This window comes from Mauremys reevesii, linkage group 2 (assembly GCF_016161935.1).
Source record: "Mauremys reevesii isolate NIE-2019 linkage group 2, ASM1616193v1, whole genome shotgun sequence".
Lineage (NCBI taxonomy): Eukaryota > Metazoa > Chordata > Testudines > Geoemydidae > Mauremys > Mauremys reevesii.
The window spans coordinates 241,306,298-241,328,434 of NC_052624.1; the positions used below are offsets into that span (position 1 = coordinate 241,306,298).

General features: G+C 39.4%; 1 protein-coding gene across 1 annotated transcript in view; it reads left to right on the forward strand.

Moving 5' to 3' along the window:
• Positions 1-20,276, forward strand: part of CNBD1 (cyclic nucleotide binding domain containing 1) — a 287,700-nt gene extending 267,424 nt beyond the window's left edge. The window contains exons 12-13 of the mRNA XM_039521942.1: positions 16,877-16,936; positions 19,150-20,276. Of these exons, the coding sequence (XP_039377876.1) occupies positions 16,877-16,936; positions 19,150-19,299 (210 nt within the window). The 3' untranslated portion in view covers positions 19,300-20,276. The remainder of the gene's footprint in view (positions 1-16,876; positions 16,937-19,149) is intronic.
• Positions 20,277-22,137: the final 1,861 nt, after the last annotated feature.

Sequence of the window (22,137 nt, forward strand, 5' to 3'; positions counted from 1 at the left end):
AAACCAAGGATTGACTTCTAAATGTTTTTCCATCCATATTTGAGTTTTTTGCAGGCATTTACATTATTTATTTTGTCTCAATTGCCAGCTAAAATCCATGTAAAATATACAGCATAGATAAATAAGTATAACAATAATAACCACCCCTGGTAATGTCTCATATTCACCATTAGCCATCATGCTCATTTGAACGATCATTTGGAACTCCTGCAACTTGAGAATGACTGTCTCTGTGGTGAATGATGTGAGTTAGCTGTGGTGGTAGCTAGATGATAGTGTCACTATACTCACATGTTCATAGCTTATTTTACTTTGAACCAGATTCTGTTATGTTTCTTCATGTTGAATATCACCTTACTCTTCTAGTGTTCTCATTAATTTTATTAAAACTGCTCGTGAAGTAAGGTACTACTCAACACAAGAAAGAAGAACACAAGAAAGAATGTCCCTTTGTTTCTTTAGATTGATATTTCCAGATGTTGCAAATTTTATGTAGAATAATACCTTACACTCTTAAGTATCCCAATAGATTGCAGCGTGGCTCTTTGGTGAACAAGACACTATAAATGATCAATAAGTGTCAGAATTGGGCCTATACAATGTTAGGAAATTCTGACCAGCAATATAGACTTTTCTAAGTAACACTGCTAGTTCTGTGGTGTTCATACCCTCTCTGACGATAGTATATAATGGTTACATTTTACCAACAGTTGTAGCTGAGATTGCTACAGTTATTTTTTAAAAGCTAATGATGACAGTGTTTAACATTTAGGTGATGAAGCAGGACATCGTGGGAAAAAATTTCAAAAGCATCTAAGTGATTTAGGAGGATAAATCCGATTTTAAAAAGTGACTTAGGCCCCTAGGGAGACAAGGTGGGTGAGGTAATAACTTTTATTATTATTTAAGGGAAATTAGAGAGGCTATCAAAATTAAGAACACAATAATAGTGGGGGATTTCAATTATCCCCATATTGACTGGGAACATTTCACTTCAGGACGAAATGCAGAGATAAAATTTCTCGATACTTTAAATGACTGCTTCATGGAGCAGCTGGTACGGGAACCCACAAGGGGAGAGGCAACTCTAGATTTAATCCTGAGTGGAGCGCAGGAGCTGGTCCAAGAGGTAACTATAGCAGGACCGCTTGGAAATAGTGACCATAATACAATAGCATTCAACATCCCTGTGGTGGGAAGAACACAACTGCCCAACACTGTGGCATTTAATTTCAAAAGGGGGAACTATACAAAAATGAGGGGGTTAGTTAGACAAAAGTTAAAAGGTACAGTGACTAAAGTGAAATCCATGCAAGTTGCATGGGCCCTTTTTAAAGATACCATAATGGAGGCCCAACTTCAATGTATACCCCAAATTAAGAAAAACAGTAAAAGAACTAAAAAAGAGCCACCGTGGCTTAACAACCATGTAAAAGAAGCAGTGAGAGATAAAAAGACTTCCTTTAAAAAGTGGAAGTCAAATCCTAGTGAGGCAAATAGAAAGGAGCACAAACACTGCCAACTTAAGTGCAAGAGTGTAATAAGAAAAGCCAAAGATGAGTTTGAAGAACGGCTAGCCAAAAACTCCAAAGGTAATAACAAAATGTTTTTTAAGTACATCAGAAGCAGGAAACCTGCTAAACAACCAGTGGGGCCCCTTGATGATCAAAATACAAAAGGAGCGCTTAAAGACGATAAAGTCATTGCGGAGAAACTAAATGGATTCTTTGCTTCAGTCTTCCCGGCTGAGGATGTTAGGGAGATTCCCAAACCTGAGCTGCCTTCGTAGGTGACAAATCTGAGGAACTGTCACAGATTGAAGTGTCACTAGAGGAGGTTTTTGAATTAATTGATAAACTCAACATTAACAAGTCACCGGGACCAGATGGCATTCACCCAAGAGTTCTGAAAGAACTCAAATGTGAAGTTGCGGAACTATTAACTAAGGTTTGTAACCTGTCCTTTAAATCGGCTTCGGTACCCAATGACTGGAAGTTAGCTAATGTAACGCCAATATTTAAAAAGGGCTCTAGGGGTGATCCCGGCAATTACAGACCGGTAAGTCTAACATCGGTACCGGGCAAATTAGTTGAAACAATAGTAAAGAATAAAATTGTCAGACACATAGAAAAACATAAACTCTTGAGCAATAGTCAACATGGTTTCTGTAAAGGGAAATCGTGTCTTAGTAATCTATTAGAATTCTTTGAAGGGGTCAACAAACATGTGGACAAGGGGGATCCGGTGGACATAGTGTACTTGGATTTCCAGAAAGCCTTTGACAAGGTCCCTCACCAAAGGCTCTTACGTAAATTAAGATGTCATGGGATAAAAGGGAAGGTCCTTTCATGGATTGAGAACTGGTTAAAGGACAGGGAACAAAGGGTAGGAATTAATGGTAAATTCTCAGAATGGAGAGGGGTAACTAGTGGTGTTCCCCAAGGGTCAGTCTTCGGACCAATCCTATTCAATTTATTCATAAATGATCTAGAGAAAGGGGTAAACAGTGAGGTGGCCAAGTTTGTAGATGATACTAAACTTCTCAAGATAGTTAAGACCAAAGCAGATTGTGAAGAACTTCAAAAAGATCTCACAAAACTAAGTGATTGGGCAACAAAATGGCAAATGAAATTTAATGTGGATAAATGTAAAGTAATGCACATTGGAAAAAATAACCCCAACTATACATACAACATGATGGGGGCTAATTTAGCTACAACAAGTCAGGGAAAAGATCTTGGCGTCATCGTGGATAGTTCTCTGAAGATGTCCACACAGTGTGCAAAGGCGGTCAAAAAAGCAAACAGGATGTTAGGAATCATTAAAAAGGGGATAGAGAATAAGACTGAGAATATATTATTGCCCTTATATAAATCCATGGTACGCCCACATCTCGAATACTGTGTACAGATGTGGTCTCCTTACCTCAAAAAAGATATTCTAGCTCTAGAAAAGGTTCAGAAAAGGGCAACTAAAATGATTAGGGGTTTAGAGAGGGTCCCATACGAGGAAAGATTAAAGAGGCTAGGACTCTTCAGCTTGGAAAAGAGAAGACTAAGGGGGGACATGATAGAGGTATATAAAATCATGAGTGATGTTGAGAAAGTGGATAAGGAAAAGTTATTTACTTATTCCCATAATACAAGAACTAGGGGTCACCAAATGAAATTAATAGGCAGCAGGTTTAAAACAAATAAAAGGAAGTTCTTCTTCACGCAGCACACAGTCAGCTTGTGGAACTCCTTACCTGAGGAGGTTGTGAAGGCTAGGACTATAACAATGTTTAAAAGGGGACTGGATAAATTCATGGTGGCTAAGTCCATAAATGGCTATTAGCCAGAATGGGTAAGAATGGTGTCCCTAGCCTCTGTTCGTCAGAGGATGGAGATGGATGGCAGGAGAGAGATCACTTGATCATTGCCTGTTAGATTCACTCCCTCTGGGGCACCTGGCATTGGCCACTGTCGGTAGACAGATACTGGGCTAGATGGACCTTTGGTCTGACCCGGTACGGCCTTTCTTATGTTCTTATTGGCCCAACTTCCATTAGTGAGAGAGACAAACTTTTGATCTTACACAAAGCTCTTCTTTAGGTCTAGGAAAGGCATCGAGAGCTTCACAGCTAAACACAAGATTGAACAGATAGTTTAGCATAAGTAGTTAGCACATATTCGAAGGGACCATTAAAGGTGAAGTGTCCCATTAACACCCCTACAGTCATAGGACAAAAGTGTGTGTGTGTGCGTTTGTGGGGTGGGGGGGGTTAGTGGGTAACAGATTATTATTATAATCCATAAATATGGTGTCTTTATTAGAACCATGATTTTTAGTGTCTAGTTGTGTCAAAGTTGTGACTCTAAGATCCCAGGATTGTCTTTTGAAGGTGTTGTGCAGGTTTCCTTTGAGGATGAGGATTGAGACACCAGATATATTGATCGGTTTGTGAAAAGTGTTCACACATGGGTGATATGGTGTTTTTGTCATTTTTCTGTGAGAGTTCATTCAAGATTTTAGGAATTGTCTGGTTTCACCCACATAGTTGTTGTTGAGACATTTAATTGCTCTGGATGAGGTACACCACATGTTGTGATAGGCATGTGTAGGACTCATGGATCTTGAAAAGAGGGTTCTGGGGAGCGTTGATGTAGTAGTGGAGATATGTCTGCAGGTTTTGCTTCTGTTGTTCTGGCAGGGTCTGGTGCTGCTTTCAGTTGTGGTCCTGGTCTGTGAGGAGCTTGCTTCTGATGATGAGGTTGGGGGGTTGTTTGAAGGCCAGAAGAGGGGGTTTGGGAAGGATTTCTTTCAGGATGTAGTCTCCATCAAGTATGAGTTATAACTGTTTAATGATATCATGTATGGGTTCCAATGTTGGGTGGTAAGTGACAAATAGAGGTGTGCAGTCAGAGGGTTATTTTTCTACATTGAAGCAGGTTCTTTTGGGGTATTTGGGTGGCCTGTTCAATGGTGCAATTTACTTCTCTGGTGGAATGTCCTTGTTTGGTGAAGCATGGTAAGGTGTATATCCTGGACTTTCTTCTTGGAGCATATTCTGTAGTATCTGAGGGCCTGGCTGTAGATAGCAGATATCTTGGTTTGTTTGGTGTGTAAAGGTATGTGTGGTTGTGACATTATCTGATTAAAATATGACCATATTGATCATTGTTGCAACCACTGTTATATATTTGCAGCAAATATTGTACAAAGGTTGTCAAGGAAGATGTCTATGAAAAGGCTATGATTTGCTGGTCATGATGATGCTATCTGTATGCATGTATCATTTTTGTATTTAAAGTTATAAGTATTGGCTCCATACCTGGATTTCAAATGTTTGCTTCTGGGTAATGCCCATGAAGTAATCAGCCAGTTATGCCATGTAAGATATCTGCAATAATGTCATAATTTGCCAGATATTATAATCTTGTTTATATGTTTGTGTCACCTTTGTATTCTGAGTTACGGATTTGTATGTCTGTATTTCAAACTTGTGCTATGCTTCTGGGTGACACCCCCAGACAGTTTGGCATCATCACTGCCTCGCCTGCTTGATGGCCCATTAAGGACCATCAGCTATACAACTGACCCATTGAGAGAAGGCAGATACACCTTATGACTCAGCAATGCACGCAGGAAATGCCTATGGAGAAAACTCTAAGGCAGGGGTAGGCAACCTATGGCACGCGTGCCGCCTTCGGCACGCGACCTGATTTTCAGTGGCACTCACACTACCTAGGTCCTGGCCACCGGTCCGGGGGGCTCTGCATTTTAATTGAATTTTAAATGAAGCTTCTTAAACATTTTAAAAATCTTATTTACTTTACATACAACAATAGTTTAGTTATATATTATAGACTTATGGAAAGAGACCTTCTAAAAATGTTAAAATGTATTACTGGCACCCAAAACCTTAAATCAAAGTGAACAAATGAAGACTCGGCACACCACTTCTGAAAGGTTGCTGACCCATGCTCTAAGGCTTTCAAGCCATGTGCTGAGCAGCTTGTGTTTGAAATAAAGGAAGCACAGGCCACATGGCAAGAGACTATAAAAGGCACCTGCTTCTCCATTTGTTCTTCAATCCTGCTTCTTACCTCTGGAGGAACTTTGCTACAAACTGAAGCTCTGAACAATGGACTGAATGACCCATGCAGGCTGTGGATGTACTCCAGAGACTTGACTTAAGCCAGCGGTTTATTCCATCATTGCTACAAGCCTGAGCCAAGAACTTTGCCATTACTGTATGTAATCAATTCCTTTAACCAACTTTAACTTTCTTTCTTTCTTTCTTTCTTTCTTTCTTTCTTTCTTTCTTTCTTTCTTTCTTTCAATAAACCTTTAGATTTTAATTAATAAGAACGGGCTGTAGTGTGTATTTGGGTAAGATCTGAAACATTCATTAACCTGGGAGGTAATGTGTCTGATCCTTTGGGATTGGCCTTTACTTTTCTTTTAAATGATGAAATAAGATTTACAGAAATCATCATATTTGATGTGGGTACCTGGATGGAGGCCTGAGGTTGGATCACTTTAAGGGAACTGTGTTGTTTGGACTTCTGAGTTATCAGTAAAGTAATAAAAAAGCTGTTTTATGTTGGCTTGGTGAATTTAAGTATTGGAATGTCCACCAGCTTTTGGGGGTTTGGCTACCCCATTCTTTGCAGTTCACCCTAATTGAGTGACCACAGCTGACTCCCCACATAAACCCCAGTCACAGTGGTAATCTGTGGATTTGTTGTTTATACTGGTCTTCAGGGGTCCATTGTTGAAGCTGATTGTGGTGTCTGTGAAGTTGATGCTGGTTTCGGAGCATTCTAGAGAGAGTTAGATGGATGGGTTTTATTTGTTGAAGTTGTGGTGAAAAATCTGTGAAGGAGTTTAGGTCATCTGTCCAGACGATGAAAATGTCATAGATGTATCTCAAGTATTTCATTGGTTTCATGGTACATTTGTCCAGAAATTCTTCCTCAAGGTGACCCATGAAGAGGTTGGCATAATGGGGAGCCATTCTATACCCATAACTATTTCCATGGTTTGGGCAAAATATTTGGTGTTGAATGTAAAATTGTTATAGGTGAGGAGGAAATGGATGAGTATGGCAGTGTTTCGAGTGGATATCTTTGTATTGTCCATTGTCTTGTAGATGTTTGAGGCAGACAGTGATGCTGTCATTGTAAGGGGTTTTGGTGCATAGGGAGGTGACATCTATGGCAGCAAGGCCCTCAGAAAGATTTTCAAAGGTATTTAGGCACCTAAAGATGCAGATAGGCACCTAAATACCTTTAAAATCTGGCCTTTAGGAGCCTAATGAAAGTCAATGGGACTTCAGAGCCTAAGATACTTAGGGACTTTTAAACGTTTAACCCTACATCTCTTATACATCCTTCTGCATTTCTTCCTGAGGCTAGTGAACCTGTGCTACCCTTTAAACATTAGTTAGATATGCTTGAAATCTATACCCTTAATATTAATGGGGATATGCAGGACGCCTGCTTTGCTAAGACTGTATGGATATTGAAGGCAACATACATATTTTATGCATTTTTCCTTCTTAATAACTGGGTATGCAATTGCAGTTTCAGCTTTAACCAACTTATAGTGAAAGTACAAGTGGTAGTAGACAAATCCTCATTTTGCCAGCGTACATAGATATCTACTAATATATTTATGGGAATTTATGTGTATAGTGTCCAGTGAGATAATACACCTTCAGATGGTAAAGGAAACAGGCATGTCATGCATATATAAATGATTTCTTCTGCCATCAGAACTAACTTTACAGAAAGCTGAGCTTCTTGCTGATCAAATGGAGTCTGTTTATGGCAGAGGTAAAATAATTGCTCTAGGGATTATAGAGCATGTTCAAACATTTAATTAATTAGTTGTGCAATCACTAGACAAGCATGTCAGACAACATAGTGGTAAATGGAATATAGTTCTTACATCTGTGAAGATCCATGCATCTCAGCATTGCCCAGTACATCGAAAAAAAGTCATGTTTTCATTCTGGATCTTTGGCTGTATGCAGCCAACTACAGAGGCTACCCTATAAAAGGGGTCCAATTTTGCCCTCATTGACTTGTATGGGAGTTGTCCTATTGACTTCAGTGGTATAAAATCTGGCCTAGGATACACAATGTGGACATTTAGGGAAGGTAGATCATGTAGGTAATATATTCCACTATTCTTATTCCATAAAACAGGAATATTAAGTTACTGTCCTTAATGTAGATAATATCAGTTTAGCTAAACTTGTTCATATAAACTTCTTTGCCATATGGATATTTCCACCCATGGAGGAAAGCTACACTCCAGTGAGCAGATGATATATTAATTCAGCTGTGTCAATTCTGACTGAATCTACTGGCCTCCAGTGTTTTCAATGCTCGGCTCACAGATCCTAAACTAAGTCTGGTAACTTACTTGAGGAAACCAAGCCCTGTGCTTGGTTGCCTTAATGCACTGATGACTGGTAATATAATTGTGGAGTTCTGTATTATTAAATATCATCCCAGTTCTCGGAATAGACCTTTTACTACTTTAAACTTACAATGTGTAAATGGATGCATTTCTTCCACACCTTCGCAGAATGACCCTGCTTTTTAAGCTCCTGTCTCCATGGTGACAGACTACACTGAGTGATACATTGAACAGTGCAGTTGCATTTGCATGCAAAGTAAAACTGGGAAGAGATGTTGCCTCATAAAACAGAAACTCAGACATTTCCGTTTGTCTGTGAGGAAACTGCATCCAAGGAACTATAAAAGAGAGTGTATAATAGCAGCATTAAAGAATGGTGAGACTCTTCAGAACGGATGCCTTCAGCTGGTGTTTTTTTATATATTTGTGGATCAACATGAGCCTTCTAAGGAAGCTGTGAATTACAGCAACACATGAGCATTTGTTGAGGAAGTCTACTTGGAGCCATGAAGCAATACGCTATTCACTACCTTTGATTTGCAGGGCACATATAATCAGGTATACAATTAAAGTTACGAATCTGTCACAGAGGTCATGGATTCCATGATTTTATAAGACCTCCTTGACTTCTTGAAAATCCCAATAATTCAGCCCTGGACAGCAGGTCTCAGACTTCTCAATAAATCTATGATTTATTGTTTATTGCCCGCATTCTATCCATGACTTTTAATTAAAATACTCATAGCAAAATCATAACCTTTGGTATAATACTAAAATAGCCAGTATCTTTCAAGCTGAAGAACCCATGGGGGTCTCTCTTTGGTTTTGCTGCATATCTTCTAGACTTGTATCATCACCAAATGCTTTCCAGAAGGTCATGTCATTGATTTTTGCAAGGCCAGTTTGGATTTACACTCTAGTGTAATGAAGGACACCAGCATAGAATGAAAAAAATTCAGAGCTCTGTTTGAATGTTAAGTTAAATGTAGTTTGAAATTGAATCTTTCCATGTGCTATATTAATCAGATACATTTTTTTTCTTCTCTGGTCATATGATCTCAGAAAGAGGCATAAAATCCTGATTTAGACCACTTTGCAACAATCTCTAGTAGATTTTTTTTCTGAGATTTACATCATGATGTTACAATTTATTCAACAGTTGTGGATCCTCTATAGATTGAATGTGGTATTTTTTTTCCATCTAAGCATGCCTGAGGGGTACTTTGCTGTACCACCAGGAGCTGGAAAAACTAGCTAGGACAGGTGCCTGACAGGATTACGTTGAAGGATCTTCACAAGGGGATCCTTACTGAGATTTTTTTCCCCCTCTTTCAAATTGTTCCACTGAGAGAATGAATTGGGCCTCTAATCTCACTGGTATGAATCAAAAACAACTTGACTGAAGTCAATAAAGTTACACCAGTGTAAATCTTATCTAAGTGAGGTCAGAATTAGGCCAATTCTATGATTGTTCCTTTAAGTTTCAGCTCGGGTTTACTCAGCTTGTTCATGAAACTCATCATAGATTTATTCAAGTCAAATCAAAGCTTACAGGTCTCTGTTGGTGGCCAAGAACAGACTCACAAATTGAGTGGTCTAAAACCATGTTACTTCCCAGGGACCTGATGTGATGCCTATTGAAAGTCATTGGAGTTTTCCACTGACTTCAACATGCTTCAGGTCAGGCACTGTATGTATTTTAAAATAGCTCTAACACACACAGTGCTGTCACAACCAGTTCCCTCACCTGATTCTTAATGGCAAAATATTGTGTTGATACAGTGGGGCATTTGGAAACAACAGCAGAACAACCTGCTATGCTGATCTATTTACTATTTCTGCAACTAGCCAGAATTAGCCTTAATGTTACTTTCACAACAGGAATCAAGTTCCTCTTAACAACCTTCAGTCTTAATGAAATCTGAAATAACTAGTCACTGACAATGGACCTCAGTTTGCTTGCATGTAATATGAATAATTTCTATAGGAGAGAAATATTAAGTACAGATGTTCTTTCATTCATTATCCTTAGGCCAGTGGGGAAATAAAGCATTTAAATTGAATTTGAAAGACTGTTTGCAAACTGCTGACCTAGAAGAAAAGCCCTGGAAATCATTTGTTATACGGTTTCTTACAGAACTACTAAGCAAACTGTCATGCAACAGCCCAGTTTTAGCCCGCAAAACATAGGTAGAGTTTGCAGACCAAGTTAAATGTTAATATTCTCCAAACGGTTTAAGTCTGACAACAAGGTACAATAGAGTGTACAAGACACAGTTGGATGCTAGAAAAATAAAATAAATTGTACACAGCTACATTCTGGAACGTTAATATCCAGATTTCCAGTCAGCTTTCATTGTATGAGATATGTTTAAAAAAAACAAAACAAAACAAAAAAACCTCTCCTAGCTTTCCTGAGGTACTTAAGAGCATGGAATAGAAATGCCCTTGTACATATAGTTAATCATATGGAAAAATACTGGCTGCTGTTCCTCACACACTTACATCAGGATTAGGAAATCTATGTTTCTGATTCTCTTGATGGACAGATTCAACTCTTAAGTTTGTTTTACGCCTTAAGGAATTCCCTTGCAAATTCAAGGGTGCTGTTATGGACATGAAGGGTGCCTCTCTGGACTAAAGGTTCTGTTACGTGACAAGCGATTAAATGCACGTGGACTTTGTAATGACTTTATTGCATTCATGGTGTTCGTTGTAGTATGACGATTAAATATAAGAAACTGCTCTTTTGAATAATTTACAACTATACTTACGACTTTGACACCTGTAAACAATATAATGGGTTTACAGATTTTCTTTTAGCAGAAGTATGGTATGTATTTCACAGAGGGCAGAATATCATATGTGAAGATGTTAATTATATCAGGAGTTAATTAGATGGAGCTAAAGCATACTTAAATGTTGTATTTATTACTATGTATGGTAGTAAACTGACTGGAGTAGAATCCATGCTGTTGGTTAGAATTTCTTTGAATAAGGATACTATTAGCTGTAGGTGGTATTGATCTCTCATAATTACAGCACATAAAAGTCTTTTTACTAGTGCAGTATGATATGACGGATGAGGAAAAATGAAGATCACCTTTCAGATTACTTCACCGCATAGTGCATAGATTATTATACAGGCACTGGAGTATCAGATTTAGCAGCTAATTAATATTTACTTATTGTTGTATTTCTTGGGGGTAATACTATTGTCTACACTACTGAAAGTAGAAGTACTATTTTCTCAACATCACATAAGGGAAAAGTAAAATGTCAGTTGTTAACATTGATAAGACTAAATTGTGCTCAGAGCCACAATGTGTATTTCCAGAGTTTTTGGAAAGAGATTAATGGGCTGGCAGGAGCCTGCTCAAATAAATAAATCTTCTGTAATTCTGCCGTCCCCTGAAATGCATGGATTTTCTGATCAAACTGTCTTCCATGATCATGATTCTGGATCCCCTTAAAGAGGTGGCAAAACACTGAATTCCATGTATGCCTCTCTCCTTAGATGGACTTGGATCCAATTCAGTGTGTGTCTATTACCATTGACATTGGAAGACATAATGTACGTCTGAGCCTTTTTAGATGTGTAGCCAATAGGAATATCTCTGGCTAGGGATCTGTACAATATTTTGAAAGTCTTGCTACCTTTAATCCTGGAGAAGGGAAATTGATTATCAAGATGTAGCATAAGTGAATGTCATGGATTCATTTATGACTGGGCTATGTTTATTTTGGGCTCCAAATGGACACCAATATGATAAGGAAAAAGATAACAAGCTTTCTAGAATATCAGATAGTTCCTGGAGAGAGAGATGTTGGGTCAAAAGAGTTTCTAGGGAAATGTAGGTCAAATGAACATTTATTTTTGGCTGTACTTGAATAAAAATCAGCTGTCTCATTCTGAGCTGAGAAGCTCAGCTTCAGCTCCCCAGTGAAGTCAATCGGAGGGCAAAATTATGTACTAAACCTTTTGAATTTCATTCTGCTACTATTATTATTGGTATTGCAGTAGCTCCGAGAGGCCCTAGTCAGAACTGAGACCCTATTGTGCTATGTGGTGTATAAACATTTAGCAAGACATAATCCTTGACCCAAACATCTTTCAATCCAATTGTAACAGAAGGAGGAAAGGGAAGAAGGGAGGACATGGGTAACACTGGCAGGGGTCTGTCATTTATTTTAAAATGAAGTGTAAATAAGGAAATAATATGTGCCAGCAACTGATACTGACCAATTAACTATAGAGATATTGGCTAATTGACAATTGTTAAGTGGGAGCCTATTGTCTCACCTGCAATCAGTCAATTTACTAATGATGGATAGCTTGAGCTGAAGAATACTCCTTTATGATTTAGTGGGATTGCAGATGTAAATGGCACTTTGCAGCTGGTGTCAGAGCATAAAATTAACAGAGCGAAATGGAATGCTTCCCCAAAGAACTTCAACTCTGAAGTTCTAAATCCTAAACCCTAAACCACATTCATTTGATTTTTAAAAAGCTCCTTACACAATAATTATACTAAATCTGTCAAGATTTAAAGCAGATAAGATTTCCATAAGCTTTAACTCTGGTTTTTTTCATTGAGTTACTGTGATTTAGAATGACCTCTTTTCATAATGGCATTTCAGCAAAACATTGATTCTTTTCATGGCCAATGCAATTCATAATTGGCGAGATGGTCTAAATTGTACTAGGAACAGGTAGATTAAAAAATCAGGATGGCTCATCCCAAATTGTAAGCTAGTAAGAGGCACAGTGGAAGAATTAAAAAAGTGAAAGAGCCACATAAAAATTGGGGGCCCAGTCCTGCTTCTATTCACATCATTGGCAAAACTCCCAATGACTTCAGCAGGAGCAGGCCTGAATCATCGAATATTACCTTTGGGCTGAAACTAATCTGTTTGTTTTTATCTAGTCTTTCCCCTCCGCAGCAGGGTTTTCTTGTGTGCTATACTCTTAAGTGTGTTTAATCTCGCCTATTCTGGAACGCTGCTGATAAAGGGGCCCGGGGCACTTCCATCAGTAATTTATTCCATTGTCTAACTGTCCACACTGTTAAAAACCTTTTCCCTGATGTCTAATCTAAATTTGCCTTTTTAAAATTCCAAGTCATTGCTCTGTGGTTTACAACTCTAAGTCTCTGAGCAATTCTCCCTCTTTGTAAGCCTCAAGAGTATGTGCACAGCTTTCATCTATGGGAAGAGTGAAACAGGCAGGCCTCCTTGGGCATTGGAGTTACCAGGGTTGCAGCAACCTTTCCCATTGAACTTGAGCATGTGAGGCTGGAGCAATACCAGAATCATAGCATACCAAAACCTACACCTCTCCCCAGGGGCGGCTCTATGTATTTTGCCGCCCCAAGCACGGCAGTCAGGTGGCTTTCAGCGGCATGCCTGCGGGAGGTCCGCTGGTAACGCGGATTCAATGGCATGCCTGCGGGAGGTCTGCTGGTAACGCGGATTCGGCAGCATGCCTGCGGGAGGTCCGCTGGTAACGCGGATTTGGCGGCATGTCTGCGGGAGGTCCGCCGGTCCCGCGCCTTTGGCGTTCCCGCTGCTGAATTACTACCGAAACCGCGGGACTGGCGGACCTCCTGCAGGCATGCTGCCGAAGGCAGCCTGACTGCCATCCCCCGTGGCTTGTCGCCCCAGGCATGCGTTTGGTGCGCTGGTGCCTGGAGCCGCCCCTGCCTCTCCCAGGATACAGGACAAGGCAACAGTGGCTTCTTAATAAGGGGCACACTACCTTGAGTTCCCTCTGGCATCAATAACACCAGCCTGAATGTGAGGAAGGGGCTTTGAAAGTCGGGTGGGAGGTGTCAGGAATGGATGGGGGTTATATTGTGGGACATGTCAAGGAAAGGGGGGAAACTATGTCTGGCAGGGATTACCTATAGCAGTGGTCCCCAACGCGGTGCCCGCAGGTGCCATGATGCCCGCCGGGGTGTCTAAGTGCGCCCGCGTACTGGCCAGAGGATGAGCATCTGCCGAAATGCTGTTGAATTTCGGCGGCGACGCATCTGGATGATGCCACTTGTTGGCGGCATTTCAGCAGATGCTCGTCCGCCGCCACGGTCCTCCGTGGCTCGTCGTCTGGCACCCGCCAGACGAAAAAGGTTGGGGACCAATGGCCTATAGGAAACGGTTAAAACAAGTAATCAACATAGATTGGAAGGAGGAATGTGTGGGAAAGATGGGGTGGAATGAAGTTGAGTTTAAAAAATATTGTTAATGGAAAAATCAAAGGATAAAGTAGAATATATGACGTAAGGCTGGCATAGGTTAAATAAGCAGAAGGAAAACAGGCTGTGTGTTTTGGACCAAAGAAAGGAATATCTGATGGTGAAAAAAGTAATACAAACAATATTGTGCTGGTTCCTTCCACCTTTCCCATGTCTTTCTGTTCTCAGTCCTGCAAACAAGTGGACTGATGACACTTGTACACCCACGTCGAGTCCCACTGAAGGCAAAGAGATTCAGCATAGGTATAAGAGTCCGTATTTGCACAGCAGTGTGCAAGGTAAAGGCTTTAGATTGTAAGCACTATGGGTTAGGGATTTATCTTATCCTATGGGCCTGATTCTCAGAGAGAATATAAATCAGTGGAGTTACACCATCATAAATTCTATGTAACATTGTGGAGAAAGATTCTAGCACATTTTTGAGCACTTTTTAATAATAGTGATGATAATGCCCCAGATCTTAGTTACTGTCTTCAAAACTGGTTGATGTCTCCTGAGACACTATCCCCCAGTACTTTTACCATATTTGTCTATTGAAGATTTGTTGTTCCTTTCTTAATATTGATATCCTTATTTATTCCACTGTTTTACACTGTATAGGATTAGTCTAAATGCTTTAGAATTACTCGATTAAACCCTTTTACCCTTCCTGTTGACTGACACAATACTTACTTTCTTCCTGTCTGCTGGCACCTCACCTGTTTTTCTTAATTTTAAGAAATGACTGCTAGTGGCACTTCTATTGTTTCTGGTAGTTCCCTTAGGAACATTGGTGATTAATACTGCAGATATTTAATTGATCCAAGCACTCTTTAATTTTTCTCTTAACAGCACTTTTAGTGGAAATTAATATTTTTACTTGACATTAATATTCCCCTCCCTACATTCCCCACTCATCGATTTTTTTTATTAATGCCAGAGGAAAGGTAGTGTTGATTAATCATGGATCATTTTAGTTTAGGTAGCAACATATGTGGAGATGGAATCCCATCCACAGTCAGATCTGCCACTGTAGATCTTCTGAAATTCAAGAGCAGAAATCTTCTGCCTTGTGCACTTTGTAATGTGGAGACACTGATGATAATATTATGCAAAGGACTACAGGTTGTATAGCCATCACTCCAAGTGCAGAACTCTTGTTCTTGTAAAGGTTAGAACCAGGTCCTGAATGGTTTTAAAATGTTTCTAAATTGCATATAGAGCCTGATCCAAAGCCTACTGAAGTCAACAGGAGTCCTTTTTCATTGACTTCAGTGGGTTCTCAGTCTGGCCCTTCCTGAATTAGAATGAAGAGATGGCTGAGCTCAGTCTCAAGGCTCTGTCTTTCATGAGCCATTCAGCCTTTCTTCTCAAATTTTATAATTTCAGCAAACCACGCATGTGAGTTACTTCCACATAGTCACACTCAACTGTATACTAAAAATAGCTTAACTCTAGAATAAGCGACAGTGGATTGCGTATGGGCCTGTAGCCAGGAACTCCAGAATTCTAATCCTAACTTTCACACTCTTTCCCTGTAGCCTTTGGCAAGCTCCTTGGGCTCTATTTGTGTGTTTCTCAATTTTGGAGTGCCTAGGAGCTAAGGTTCTGGGTAGGCCAACCTTATCATTTTTGCTGGGATTGCAAAACCTTTCACCCTCACTGCCCGAGGACCATCCCCCCCCATCACTGACTCTTATCCCCTCTCTCCTCATACTGTCTCTTACCCACTATGATCAACACCCTACTCTGCATTAGTATGAGCAATGCAAGTTAAGTTTTTAATAAATAAACAAGGTAAACATGTCTTCTCATTAACCAGGAATACTCCCCCTTTTCAGGGCCTGATAGTTTTACAGAAAACAGCCTTGTCCTTGTTTTTGTAAACACCACCGGACTGGCTACCTGAAGGAACCACTGGCCATATGAGCCAGTGAAACTGACAGCAGATTTGTGAGATGTATGCACCTCAGAGATCATTCCCAGGTCTATTTGCCTATCTCCTCCATAAAACCGCACAGGGAACTTCCCCTCAGGTCATGTGGACTTGAGATTCCGGCATTGCTGCAAGTGGTGAGCTCCTCTGTCAGTTCCTACTCATCAAAGTCAGACTGATTATTTGTTTTGTCTGTTAGTACTTCTTTCAGGGCTCCAGAGCAGAGCCAGTCTCAGTACTGTATTGTGGACCTGCATGCAATAGATAATAAAAAGTGCCCCAAATCTATCAGGATGTCATCACTATGCACAAGGATTTAGGGGCAAGTTAGCTAGACGACTGTTTGGCCTGACCCCAAACTGAAGTGACTCATTTTTTGTGTAGAAGGCACTTTTAGGTTCTGTCTCCCTCTAGATTTCTGCAGTAAGAGAAGAAGATTCCAGCTTCTTGAACTGGGTTCTGTGTGAAGTTACCAGTGTTTAAAAAAAAAAAAATGTTGTGGGGGAAAATTGTCCTAATGAGCTGGGATTCTTGAGTCAGCCTGTGTCTCCCTGTGAGAGGAACATTCGTAGACTTATTAGAGAACAGTTATTCAATACTCCTGTTTCTGTAACTAAGAATATTTATTTTCATATTGTTTGCACTGATGTATTCTGTGTAGGAGTATATAAATTAAATCATACAGTCTTGAGGGGATTATAAAATTAGGTAGTTATTGAAAATAGGCCACAAAAGACTAAATAATTGAAAAAACATTGACTTAGCTAATCAGCATTGTTCTGTTTTCATGCAGGATGAGATCAACTTTGAATATATAAATAAAGAGAAACACAAAGAATGGCAGAGTGTCAAGGTACTATAATATATAAACTATAACATTGGAGAGCTCTTACTTAGCATCTTTCCATACATGTGAAATGGCCTGTATAATGAGTAGTTTCATGAAGCCTTAGAAAAATCCATTGTAATATAATTAAAATATTAATAGAAATTTTAATAACTAAAGAATTTCAGATGCATCTTTTTGCAGTTGTGGTGGAATTAAAGGGGTACCGTCTTGCTTAGAAGAAAATTTGAGCTACTTTAAAGTGAAAGTAATTTGGGGAGAAATATCCTTCAGATTTAAAAAAAAACAACTTCTTTTTAAAATGCATGAATTCATTTCCAAGTAATAATACAAATACCCATGGTAATTAAAAAAAACCCAAACAATCAGTACAGTATGCAGTGATCAATTTAAGAATATTCATGTTCTTCTAATTGTGTACTGATATGCAGATGTGGTTTAGGTAGCTATAGAAATAAGATAAAGAATCTCCAATTTTGTTTATGCAGCAATTAGTCAGCTGCTTAGTCAGTTAAATTTATATGGATCCTTATTGGACTGTAGTTTGTGGTTGCCAAAATGCAGTCACCCCTCTCCTACAACCTTCTCCAACTTGCAGATGAACATCAGATCTCATTACTCTTCACCGCACTAGAATGCTTTTGCTTTCCTCCAGTCCTGTCCCTAAACCATTTATTTTTTGATAAAAGCTGCAGCTAAATGAGAAGATTAAATTTCAGTAGAGTACAACATATTATTGAAAAAACACTACATAATGTGTTTAATCTGTTAGCAGGTGTTATCACTGCTCTGCATTAAACTGTTCAGATGTCCCTATGTGATCAAGACAGTGCTAGATTTTTAACAGATGTCCAGCTGGTGACTGTAGGGCATTTTTGAGATACTGAAAATGCTATATTTTCTTTTTCTTTCTTTAAAAAAAACCAAACTATACTGACTCTTACCTTCTTGTTAGCAATCAATCTTACAAAGTTTTCCCTTCATGTAATATGAAGATCAAATGCAGATGCATTATAAAAAACTAAATTAGTTTAATAGTAAAAAGTGAGAAAGTTTAGATAGCATAGTGTTTAGACAGCATAGCAATAGGTGCTGTAGAAATACCAATAATAAATAGTCTTTTTTTTCCCAGTTGAATAATTCAATCACACTTTCACAATATTCTATGTTTTAGCTGCCTGCTACAAGACTCAGAAAGAAAGGACACAACTCACTGTGGTTCATTATTCACCAAACTTCAGAGTTTTGCTTCTAATCAGAATTTACAGTACATACCATATACACTATTTAACATTCTGATTAAATAAAAAAATAAAATAAAAAAATAATTGGAGATATACCAATCTCCTAGAACTGGAAGGGACCTTGAAAGGTCATTGAGTCCAGCCCCCTGCCTTCACTAGCAGGACCAATTTTTTGCCCCAGATTCCTAAGTGGCCCCCTCAAGGATTGAACTCACAAACCTGGGTTTAGCAGGCTAGTGCTCAAACCACTGAGCTATCCCTCCCCCCATACTGATACAATGAAAGCAAACAAACTTCAATATGTTTAGCAGAATATTCATGTTTCTGCCTTTGTCCCATATGGAATTATCTCTTAGAGATGTTTTTGTTAATTAAATGGAAACAATCTGTTTTCTAGTTCTTTGTAAATAGCAACAAACCATAAAGATGGCTCCAAACTCCCCAAACTTACAGGGAGAATTCAGGTCTGGATCTGATCTTCACGGCTGGGTCCCAGGGCTTGGCCTCCAGCCTGAGCCCAAACGTCTATACAGCAATTTTACAGCCCTGAAGCTCAAGCCCTGCTAGCCTGAATCAGCTGACCCAGGCCAGCCCCAGATGTTTGATTGTGTAGATGCACTCTTTGTGATCTCTAATACAGACCTGTAGATTCTGGACCAGCTTCCCCACTCAATTACATCTATACAGTCTTATTGAAATCAAATAAAAGTCCCAGGGGCTCCACTCACATTCACTGGCTTTATACCGGTGTATCTCAGTGTGTTTCAAAAGGGTTACTGCCAGTTTACACCAGAGCAAGTGAAAGGAGAACCAGGCCACCAGGCTTCATATACACTGAAGTTAATGAGGTTAATTGGTTGTAATGGATCAGAATTTGCTTTGTGTTGAGGCTACATATTAAATGGTATCCCCTCTTTTAAGCTTGTGTATAGTTACTTTTCCATTCTCTTTAATACATTATTTTTCTCTTGGCAGAACAAGATGGTGCAGGATATATTGTTTCACAATGGAATTATCCCTGGTTTGGGGAAATGGACACATGAGTGGAGTCATCCTGCCAAGAGGGGGGAAAAATCGACAGAACAAGCATCGTTGAGTTGCTGTCTGAGTGACAGCAGTGTATGAGAGGCTGGGGACTTCGGTGTAAGCCAACAGTCATTTCATCAATCCTCTCCCTCTGAGCTCTTCCAGCAGCCTTCCTAGATTAAATCCTTCGCCCACCCTGTTTGTTTCTGTACACCAGCATGCAGCTGTTAATTATTTTGGCTTGGCAACCCTGCCTTCTCCCTACCCGCCTGTTTCCTGCACTATGACCCATTTAATCTTTTTGTGATGGAAGAAATAAAACAAGCAAGTACATCTTTTTCTTAACATTGAGTTACCCTGAGGACAGTTTTAACAGGTTATTACAAACTCCAGGAATAAGAGGATTCTGGCTTCCTAACAAAGCACATTTAATTAGCCTAGTTTTTCCTCATTGAAAACAATAGTAAAGAAAAAGGGTATGGTTCCCTGCGTAGAAGAACATATTTGTACATAGTTGTACAGATACTGAATTGTGCTATTTGTAGCTCTCTTTTGGAGCAAAAGACTTTTGTGTGATATTCTAAGCATAAGGTATTTTTGTCCATCCACAGCTTCCCTGTAGTCTCACCTTACTTCTTCCAACTGCCTTCTATGCCTCTATTTTCCTGAGACTTCCATGTCCCTCCCTTTCTCCTTGCAATCCTAGTGAAGAACTCAGTTTTGTTCTGTCAAACACTGGAACATCCCATGAGGAGCAACTCAGTGTAGTGTGTATACAATATTGGAAAAGACTTGTGCCAGTACCCAGCGCAGATGTAGAAATGTGCCCGAGAAGAGACATGTCTGCCCACCAGGGGATCCCCTGAGATAGGATGACTTTATCAGAAAGCATACACGATAGGAAAAAGAGCCATCAACATCAAGAAAAGTGATGAAAGGGATAGGGAGTTGAGAACCAACCTATTTCTTGGCCAGCCCTGCAACACAAACATAAACCCCTAATCGTGAAGTCCCAAAAGATGTTAATTCTACCCTTACTTTTGCCTCAGACATCAACTGTTTCACACCCTTCCCTCACTACTTTATAAATGAAGATTCATGTATGGATCTTTTGAATCTTTATGCCAAAAGAATAATTTATATTCAGTGGATTGTGAACAACTTGCAGCATGATTGAGGGATTTTCCCTGGCCTTTGTAGTATTGCTGTAATCAGAAACTGGAATTTGATTATTCACTGGATCAGTGAGTAGCTATTATCTTTATTAATAGTTTGAAAGTAGAATTCCTGCCTCTGTGGTAGTTCTGCATACTGACAGCATTGGGATGCTAGACTGGATAGTGCCTGTTCATCTGGGATCTACAACTGCAAAGTTTGAAATGATGGCAAAGGGGGTACAGAAATACCCTCTCCTCCCAACGATTTTCATTTGCCATGTGCTTGCTAGAGGTACAATGAAAACAAATGCAGAGGGGCTGCATTACCACTGTGGTTCCCAGGAGGAATTCTGGATGAGTTAGCCAGGGTTCCTTCTGGCAGTTCCCAGGGTTTGAATGCTGGAGTGGTGGATTTCACATCCCTAATGAGGGTACACCTGATTGGGTGATTGCCTGCAACTGCTTCTGCACCTACATTGGTGATAGCAAGTATTAAGAACTGCTGTCCCCAGCAGGATTCTTGCCAGCCCCTGTGCAGGAGCATACAAGTGCATGCCATCCCTGTCTTGCCTGTGCAGGAACCAGCCAGAATCTGGCCCATAGAGAGTGAGACAGTGAGCTAAATGGCTTTTCAGTAGAGCAGTTGTTCCGTATGGGAGTTACAGTAATCAAAATCTTAGATGCCTTTAAAATTAGCTGTCAGAAAAAATAATCTAAGAAATGGGGTTCCCCTGCTTATAGTTTGCATGACATTTTACCTGATTCAGTTTATATTTGGAATAATATTTGATGCACTTAGGTCCTTCAAAGACGTTCAGTTTAAATTGCTACTAGTGATTATGTTACCTGTAAGAAGTTTTGCTTGAATAGGAAATTGTTAGGATCTCAGATTTTTTACCCAATGGCCCTAATTTTAAAAGGGTCTCCCAACTATGATAGTAGGCATAATTCCTTGCCTGCAAGAAATGTCTGCAAATTTGCACGTGCATTTGATTGAAAGTGCAGTTCATACTACATAGATATTTATTAGATTTCTCCTCAAAATCAGGTGATTAGACTTCTAAATTCTGTTAAGTGAGTCCATAATTAAATGGAACTGCAAAATTGTAGACACAGCTGGAAGCAGCCTCTCAAATGGAGGCCCTATATACACTTTTATTCCACTGTATGTAATGGGAGTTGTGCCTGAATAACTGCTTTGGGAAGTGGTACAAAAATATTCCTATTTGGCTTATAAATTAAGGTTTTGTGCACACTATCACCTGTCCACAATCATAAAATCCTATTTTAAGAGTACAATTTAGATGTGAGATTTGAAAATTTGACTATTACAGTAACACCACCCTTTCTGGCATAACCACACAGGTTTCAACCTTTTGTCCACCTTCCTACCCTTGAAATGACAGAAAATATCAGTAGACATGATACCATTTTGTAGTCTGTTGAAACATTAACTCCATAACTACTGGTTGGAAAGAACCTCTTCATTTCAAGCCTACTCTGCCTTCTCTACAGCAAAGACATATTTCTAAAAAGTATTAATCTGCCAAATTTAAATATGTTTTCATTGAAAATGTTATAAAAAACATTTTAACACTTTTACTCATTACAAAATGTAACCGGATAGAACACATAAATTGATGCTCCCTGACAGACAGTGCAACTAAAAATGGCATCAGATATAAAAATGTATCAATATTAACATAACAAACAGTGATCTGAATGTAAATAACATGCTTACAATCTATGCAGGTTACAAGCCTCATTCGTTTCCCACTAT